Below are 8203 nucleotides of genomic sequence, written 5' to 3'. Positions count from 1 at the left end.
CACGGTGAGCAGGGAGGGCGCCGCTGTGTGTGGGGGCGCTGGCCGGCTGGCCGGCAGCGCCGGCACGCCTGCCGCCGGGACGCAGGGAGGCGGCGGGGGCGCGGCGGCGGCGGGGGCTCGCGTTGCGGGGCTTGCGCGGCGAGATGCCAGCGGGCTGCTGCCTCCCAAGAGCAGCCAGCTGATGTCTGCATCGCCCTGCTTGCTCGGCCATTTTTGCAATTAAGCGCCGCTCGTCTTGCTTCCCCACGCCTGCCCGCCGCAGACGCGCAGCAGCATTGCGACTGGGCGCCGTTCTTCGAGTGCAAGCGCGTTTGGCCCTCGGCGGACGCCGCCGCGGCTGGCGCCGCCAAGAAGCCGCCGCCCCGGCCGCGCCCGCCCAAGCCCCGGCCGCCCAAGCCCCGGCCGCCACGCCCCAAGCCGAGGCCGCCGCGACCGCGCCCAAAGCCCCCCAAGCCCAGGCCGCCGGCGCCGCGGAAACAGCCGCCACCTCCCCGCCCCAAGGCCTGACCTGCGGCCAGCCTGGCCGGCGGCACATGCACACAGGCGGTCGGCGGGGCGGGCCCGGTGGCCACATGAGGGCCAATTCCCCGCGATTTCTGCTTCCTGCTTTGATGTTTTTGATGTCAGACCTTCACCCCTCACCTAATAATGCACATACCACAGCACCGCGTCACCCTGCTTTCCTCCCCTGGACCACCCCCAACGGACCCGTCTTGCTGTTGCGCACCCCCTCCCCCTACGTGCCTGTACCTGTTGCACGGTGCTGTGAGCCGAGAGACTGCACCCTCTCCCCCTACCTCCCATCCTACCCCGACGCACCCCTTCTATACGCCCCTTGCCCGTACACCCAGCCTCGCCTGTACCCACTGTTTTCGGGCCGCTGCGCAAGCCGCCCAGGGCGCGCCCACCCCAAATTGGCTTTGCCCTTGGCTTGCCCCGCTGCGCTTGAAGATGCAGGCGGGTGGCATGGACCCCCGCCCCGCCCCTGCCGCCTGCGATGTGCCACTGAGCCGAGCTCAACACCCTTTTGTACCGCCCCTTCATGACCATTCGCTAGTATGTTCCCCCCTCTGCTGCTGGCCGGCGCCGGTGTTTACCCCTCATTACATGCATGCTCTGCTGCCGCTCTGGATCAATCAGGCTGGCCTGCCTCTGGACCCTTTGCGCTGCCCCTTTGGCACGCCCTGGCTGTCAACACCTGATCGCACACAGGCGCGGTGACGGCACAGCAACAGAGGTGCAGGAGCCGGCAGCGGTGCTGGCAGCAGCGCCGGAGGCCTGTTACTGTAGTCATTCTTAGCGATGATCCGGGGGCTGCACCTTGACATGTGTCGCGGTGGTTTTGCTGCCTGCTGGAGTCTTCCCGGGTGGGGCGGAGGGCGGAGGCGGCGGCGGCCCAGCAGGAGGGAGATTCTCGAGGCCCGCAGCATCCCTGGACGTACTCGTTTCCTCCCTGCAGTGCACGAGCCAGGCAAACCCTTGAGATGAGAGAGGCAAGAGACGGAGATCGCCCAGCGCGCGCTTGCGTGCGCCGCCATGGGGAATCACTCGAGCCCCACTGCCTTTCCCAACACACTTTTGTGAGCCTGCCCCTGCATCCTGGCATCACACCGCACGTAGAAGTGAGCTCGGTTTGAGGAGAGCTCGGTTTGAGGGGCGGCTGGTGGCCTGCACACCCCCGTCACGGCTCCCCGACAGCCGCAGGCTGCAATGGAGGACGCCGCGGCCGCCATCGGGGCAGCCTTTGGCTCCCAGCACATCGCTGCGGAAGCCGCCAAGGCCCTGCGCGACCTCCTCCCCGGGCTGCTGTTCCTGCGGTGAGCTGGGGTGGCTGCGGGCGCGGCATGGCAGCGGGCGGCCCGGCGGCCGAGCGTAGCACCCAACAAGGTCCAGCATGCCGGTGGCGGCCGCCGCAGCTGGAGCCGCTGGGGACGCTGCCAGCCCCACCCACCTGCGCCGCCCGTCCCCCTGCCTGCACGTGCAGGGCCTCGGTGCGCTGCGGCACGGGGCTGTTTGTCAGCCAGGACCTGCTGCAGGCGGGCAGCAACGAGCTCAGCGTGGTGTCGCTCAAGAATAGCCTGGCGGGGGTGGCCATGGCGCAGGGGCGCACCGTCGTGGTGGCGGCGCCCGCCACTAGCCAGGCCGCGCCCTCCGCGGCCCAGGTGCTGTGCGTGCCGGTGGCAGTGGCGCCGGCCACGGCCGGCGGCAGCGGCCGCGGCGCGCCGCCGGAGGCGGCAGCGGCTGCCTCTGCCGCTACCTCCACGGCAGCAGCAGCCAGCGGCGCCCAGTACCGTCCCATCTATGTCGGGGCGCTGATGGCGGGCGTGGCAGACGGCGGCGGCGCCCCGCCGCAGCTGTGGGAGCGGCTGCAGGCGCTGGCGGAGGCGGCGCCGCCCTACTTTCTTCTGCTGGGCCTCACCAAGGCCGCTGACATGGCAGAGATGCTGAAGCTGCGGGCAGCTGACTGCAGCTGCTGCGCGGAGGATGAGCTGCAGGACATGCCCCTCAGCGCCTGCACCCCGCGCTCCGTGTCGCCCGGCGGCGGCGGCGGCAGCGGCGGCGGCGCGCAGGCCGAGGCGGGCGGCGGCTGCGGCGCAGCGAAGAAGGCAGCCGAGGCCGAGCAGGCGCAGACGCTGCACGCCGCGGCGGTGGCCGCGCTGTCGCAGCGCTCCGGGCTGACGCTGGGCTCAGCCGGCCCCGCCGCCGCGCCTGCGGCTGCGGCCGCGGAAGCCGCCGCCGACGCGCCCAGCAGCAGCGGCGGCGGCGGCCTGAAGGGCGCGCCACTGCAGGGCCTGCCGCCTGGTGCTGCGGCAGCGGCAGCGGCGGAGGCAGAGGCGGAGGCTGAGGATCCCAAGGCCCAGCTCAAGCGCCGGCAGGCGGCGGCCGGCACGGCGGCGGTAGCGTCGGCCGCGGCGCGCCCGCCGCCGCCCGCCGGCGCGCTGCTCCGCTATGCCGACGGCGCGCTGGAGGCGCGCTTTGCGGCGGCGCACAACGCCAGCCTGCGCCGCGGCGACCTGCTCTTCTCCCTCATGCACCTTTCGGTGGCGCTGTGCTTTGCCGTGCTGCAGCCGGGCGCTGCGCTGCGCAGCGCCGCGGCGCAGGCGTTTGTGGCCGCGCTGGCGGCGCCGCTGGCGGTGATGGCACTGGATGCGAGCAGGTGAGGCCTGCAGGCCGCCCGGCCGGGCAGCAGCCGGCGCCGCGGCGGCCTGCGATGGACGATCGCAGGTAGCCGCGCTGGCGTGCGTGACAGGGCTGTGTGCTGCATACCTCTGTGCTGGTTGAATCGGACCCCCTGGCTCGGGTGCCTGTGAGCAGAGGGCTGCAGTTGTGGAGGCTGGTCATGCCACGCTGCGCGGCGGCGCACCATGCGGAGCCATGCCGCTCACCATGCTGCGCTGTGCTGCGCTGTGCTGTGCTGTGTCGCGCGCAGGTACACGCGCCACCGCGAGGCGCTGCTGGCCTCCCTGCTGCTGGCCCACGCCCTGCTGCTGCGCTGGAGCGGCGCGGCGCAGGCGGCGCCGCCGCCGCCGGGCGCGGCGCAGGCGCTGCCCTGGCTGCTGCGCACGTCGGGCGCAGAGGCGGTGGCCGTCTTCTCCCTCGGCTTCAAGGCGCGCATGCAGCCGGCGCTGTGTCACTGCAGCATGGCAGGCGACCGCTCTGCGTGCGCCTGCGCACCTCACAACATCTCACAGCAGCAGTTGCTGTGCTCCTGCCCTGACCGGCTCCCCTCCTCTCTCCCCTGCCTCCCCTCGTCCCCGCCCTGCCCGCAGCTGCGCTTCTGCCTCTTCCTGCCGGTGCAAGCCCTGTGCCTGTCGGTGTTGCTGGCGCCGCTGGCCGCTGCCTGCCCCGCGGCGCTGGGCGCCCAGGGTGAGCTGGCAGCGCTGCGTGGTGCGGCGCGGCGCAGTGCAGCGCAGCCAGGGAGCCTTCTCTGGAGCCCGCACCCTCCCGTCTTTCCTGCTGCCTGCCCTTGCCCATATGGTGACGGTGGTGTGCCTCCAGGCCCACTGCAAAGCTGCTGCGCTGGCTGACTCGCTGTGCTTCCTGGTCCCACCCTGCCCCGCCGCGCCTGCCCGCAGCCGGCGCCTGCCTGCTCGCCGGCCAGGGCGGCCCCGGCATGGCCCTCCTGCTGGCGTTGGTAGGCCTGCTGCCCGCTGCGGCTGTGTACAAGTTTGAGGCCCGCGCTCGCAGGCGCTTTGAGCAGGCGACGGCGGCGCAGGAGGAGGTGGCGGCCTGAGGCAGCGGTGCCTAGATCCTCCCACCCCTGCCAGCTCAGCAGGTGGATGCGCAGCCCCCACGAGACACCTAGACAACCCTGATAGGCAAGCCCTGCATGCAAGCCCTAATTAGGGTCGTTAGTGCCCTTGCCCTGCCGCACCCTCACCACCACGGCACTCGCATGCACTCATCCCCATCATCGCTCACTCCAATCGGCCTCGCCGCGGCCCTCCTCATTCTACTCAAGACCACTTTCTGACAACCCATTGACAATGCTTGTCCCTTGACACTGACCGCCCTCTCACCACTCATGCACATATCCTCACTTGCCCACAGCTCCTGCCCGGTTTCGCCTCGCTGTGCCCACTGGCGTGCACGCTGCCTGTCGTGTTTTTCGCTCCGTGTGGGCGGGAGCAGGGCCCAGCTGTGTAATTCCCTCTTGCAACCCTGCGTGCCGGTAACTACAGCTTTGTTTGTGGGATCTTCCTCCCTCTCTCTCAACCTCTATCTCCTTCACCTGTTTCCTCCTCATGTGTGCTCCGTCCTTGCCAGCTGCTGCATTCCGTGCCTTGTCGCCCAAGTGACAACTTCACGTCACATATTCATTTCAAGCGTTCTGATGGCTATCTTTTGACCTCCACCATCACATCCACGAGCTGCAATGTTCCCTTTTACGGTGCTGCTAGTTTTCCAGTGTTGATTCCCAGCGCCGCTCAGCTGCTGATCGATTGCTTGTTGAATGGCGTAGCGGCGGCACCCCGCTCGGGAGGCGCCCCCCCCCGATTGTGTAAGCTGTGCCGTCTCGATCCCGAACGCGCTCAGCAAGGCTGAGGGAGGTGAACGGCTGGTTGCGGGTGGGGTGCAGAACAGGGCAGGGATTCGGGTGGCCTGCAAGGCCGCTCCTGCGGGCGGCAGCGGCGGCAACCCCCAGCTCAGGGCTTTGAGGCGGGGGGACACCTCCCGGAAGGCGGCGCAGCATCCCTGCATTGGTTTGTGGCCTGGAAGCACCGCGACTGCACCTCCTGCCGATGCAATTCGAGTGACACCTCACCCGACCCTGGCTCCCACCTGAGGGTGAGCAAGTTTAGTGCCCGCCTGCTCACGCATCGGCCGAGTGGTCTTGTGGAGGGATTCCTGACATCGTTGATCAGCAAACACGGCTGCAACGGTGAGCAGAGGTGCCGCAAGGGCTGCCAGGGGTCGCTGCAACTGAGTGTCTCACACTGCCGCGCATTGCCCTCCGTTTCGCAGATGCAGATGGCTATGAGCTCCGCCGTGGTCCAGCGGCCCTCCGTGGCCAAGGTGAGCGGCGGGCCCGGGAGGGGCCGTGCTGGCGCAATGTGTGTGCGGTGTCGAGGCGAGCAGCGGCCAGGATCGGGCCCCAACCAGCGCCGCAATGCTCCTGGCGATGCAGGCCTTCGCCAGCAAGCCCTCCTCCCGGGCGGTGGCTGCCCGCCGCGCCAACGTGGTGGCTCAGGCCGCCAGCACCCAGGTGCGGCGGCGCCCCGCCGCCTGCTGCTGCGCCTCCTCGCTTCCTGCTTGCCAGCCCTGCAATGCATTGACAATCAGCAGCAGCACGGCAGGCTCCGGGGCAGTCAGCTGGCGGCGGTGGCAGCACGCTGGGTGCGGCAGGCGCTGCGTCAGCACGCCAACCTGCCACCCATTGCTGGCCAGACCCGGCCAGAAGCGAGTTTGACTCGCAGCCAGCGTTGCGGCACAGCCTGCCGGCATCTTTGAGATGCGGGCTGGAGTGGGAGGCAGGCAGCAGCCAATGCAGGGCTCAGGCAGCACAATCCACGCTGCCCGCTGTGGGGGTGGGGCTGAATGGCAGGCCCACATGCGAGGCAGCGGCGGCGCCGCTGCCAGCCGGCCGCCGTGCAGCGCGGCCGGCCAGCTCGGCAGCGCCGCCTGCCAGCCCCGCCCAGGGCGCCGGCAGCTCGCTGGGCCCTGCACACCACAGCCTCGCCTGCTGTAGATAGTACCCCACATGCTGTTCCCACCTCCTCGTGCCCAAGCCGCCCTGCTCTTCCTCCGCCCCTTGCGCTGCCCCTTGTTGTGCCCGCCCCGCAGCTCAAGCGCGCCGACGTGCCGCTGGAGCTGGAGGAGATTGGGCTGCCCATGAACACCTTCGGCCCCAAGAACCCCTTCATCGGCAAGATTGTGAGCGTGGAGACGATCACGGGGCCCAAGGCCACCGGCGAGACCTGCCACATCATCATCCAGGTCGGCGGCCCGGGACTTTCTTCCTTGTTTCTTTCTTTTGGGGGAGAGCTGGAGGAGCCAGGGGTGTGGGGGTGGGGAGTGGTACAGGGGGTGGTGCAGGGTGCTCGGCGGCGGCCGCGGGCGGCGCCCGGCGCACGGGAGAGCGCCTGGTGCAGGCAGCAAGGGCTGGGGTGTGCGGAGCAGCAGGCGCGGGCCCAGCCCCGGGCACAGGCAGCAGGCAGCCGGCATGCGGCGGCCAGGGACGGGAGTGCGCGGCCGGGCGTCTGGCCTCGTCGCGCTGACCTGGCGCACGCTGACCTGGCGCACGCTGGCCTGTCCTGCCTGCAGACCGACAAGAAGATCCCCTTTGTGGAGGGCCAGTCCTACGGCGTGATCCCCCCCGGCACCAAGGTTGGGCCTGGCGGCTGGGGCCTGACGCCTGGGGCCTGAGGCCCAGGGGGCGACGGCTCAGGCGCAGCTCGCTGCACCCTAGCGCAGCCGCGGGCCATGGCTGGGCCGCGCCAGGGCGGCGGCAGCGGCCTGGCCCCCTGGATGCGTGCCGCCGCCGTGCCTCACTCGTTGGCTGACGCCCCGCTGCGCGCGCTGTGCCCGCTGTGCCCGCAGATCAACTCCAAGGGCAAGGAGGTGCCCCACGGCACCCGCCTCTACTCCATCGCCGCCACCCGCTACGGCGACAGCTTTGACGGCATGACGGTGAGCGGGCCTGGGCTGCGCGGCGCTGGGATGCGGTGGCGCACGCTTGCGTGCACGGCCCGGCAGCCTGGCAGCTTGCACGGCCCAGCTCGCCGCTCCCTGGCACCCTGCCCGGCGCCCGCCCCAGCATAACCATATCCCCCACTCCTCCTCCGCTCCTCGCCCCGCCTTCACCACCCCCCGCAGACCTCCCTGTGCGTGCGCCGCGCCGTGTACTGGGACCCCGAGATGGGCAAGGAGGACCCGGCCAAGAAGGGCATCTGCTCCAACTTCCTCTGCGACGCCAAGCCCGGCCAGGAGATCACCATGACGGGTGGGTGGGTGCGGTGGGGTGGCAGGGGAGGGGCTGTGGCAGGGTGTGAGGCAGGGAGGCAGGGGAGGGGAGGGGGAGGGGCTCTGTGGCGGTCTGAGGCAGGGGAGGGGTTGTGCCGGGCTGAGGCAGGCAGGGAGCCTGTGGCGGGCGGAGGTTGGCGTCGACGGGCAGCGGGAGGCGGCTGTGGCTGTGGCTGTGGCTGTGGCCTATATGCTAGGCAGGGCAGGCCTGCGGCCGCGACGTGCGGTGCACACCCTGCAAGCGGCAGGCGGCCCCTGCCCCGCCTCCCCCCCTCCCTCCCGCCTTGCCGCGCGACCCGCACGCCTCTGCCTCCCCCAGCTGCACCCAACTGCACCTCCTCGCCACTCACCCCGCCCGCACCCGCCACCCCACCGCGCAGGCCCCACCGGCAAGGTGCTGCTGCTGCCCGAGGACCCCAACGCCGTGGTCATCTGCGTGGCCACCGGCACCGGCATCGCGCCCTTCCGCACCTTCTGGCGCCGCATGTTCATGGAGAACATCCCGGGCTACAAGTTCACGGGTGCGGGGCCGCTGGCGCGGCGGAGGGGGTTCAGGGCTCTGCGGGGTGGTGGGGGGCCCCGAGTGCAGCCGGCCCTCGCCCGGCGATGCCGCCACCTCCCTGCCTTTTTCTGTGATCCCGACGTGGCGTTTTCTTCTGGAGCGGCATCGACATCGTCAATATCCATCAATGTCAACCACCATATGTGCGCCGCCCGCCCTGCTGCCCCCCCCCCCCCC

The 8203-nt window shown here is 70.7% G+C and overlaps 3 protein-coding genes across 3 annotated transcripts in view; all 3 read left to right on the top strand.

Annotated features, from left to right (window-relative positions):
• The window catches only part of CHLNCDRAFT_144568 (hypothetical protein), a gene marked incomplete at both ends in the record, with an annotated part of 3290 nt that extends 2783 nt beyond the window's left edge, over positions 1–507 (top strand). The window contains one exon of the mRNA XM_005848937.1: positions 263–507. Coding sequence (XP_005848999.1) covers positions 263–507 — 245 coding nt within the window. The remainder of the gene's footprint in view (positions 1–262) is intronic.
• Positions 508–1710: 1203 nt separating this feature from the next.
• CHLNCDRAFT_144567 (hypothetical protein) lies at positions 1711–4234 on the top strand (the record flags this gene model as incomplete). The annotated part of the gene is made up of 5 exons (XM_005848936.1): positions 1711–1817; positions 1985–3157; positions 3431–3581; positions 3771–3867; positions 4077–4234. 5 exons carry the CDS (start codon positions 1711–1713, stop codon positions 4232–4234), a joined length of 1686 nt encoding a protein of 561 aa, XP_005848998.1.
• A 1105-nt stretch (positions 4235–5339) lies between these two features.
• Positions 5340–8203, top strand: part of CHLNCDRAFT_35035 (hypothetical protein) — a gene marked incomplete at its 3' end in the record, with an annotated part of 4348 nt that continues 1484 nt past the window's right edge. Inside the window, exons 1-8 of the mRNA XM_005848935.1 lie at positions 5340–5383; positions 5467–5517; positions 5630–5707; positions 6286–6438; positions 6766–6828; positions 7042–7131; positions 7318–7444; positions 7845–8047. Coding sequence (XP_005848997.1) covers positions 5467–5517; positions 5630–5707; positions 6286–6438; positions 6766–6828; positions 7042–7131; positions 7318–7444; positions 7845–8047 — 765 coding nt within the window. The 5' untranslated portion in view covers positions 5340–5383. The remainder of the gene's footprint in view (positions 5384–5466; positions 5518–5629; positions 5708–6285; positions 6439–6765; positions 6829–7041; positions 7132–7317; positions 7445–7844; positions 8048–8203) is intronic.

Source organism: Chlorella variabilis (assembly GCF_000147415.1).
Source record: "Chlorella variabilis unplaced genomic scaffold CHLNCscaffold_7, whole genome shotgun sequence".
In the NCBI taxonomy this organism is placed as follows: domain Eukaryota; kingdom Viridiplantae; phylum Chlorophyta; class Trebouxiophyceae; order Chlorellales; family Chlorellaceae; genus Chlorella; species Chlorella variabilis.
This window is presented reverse-complemented; position numbering and strand designations above follow the sequence as displayed.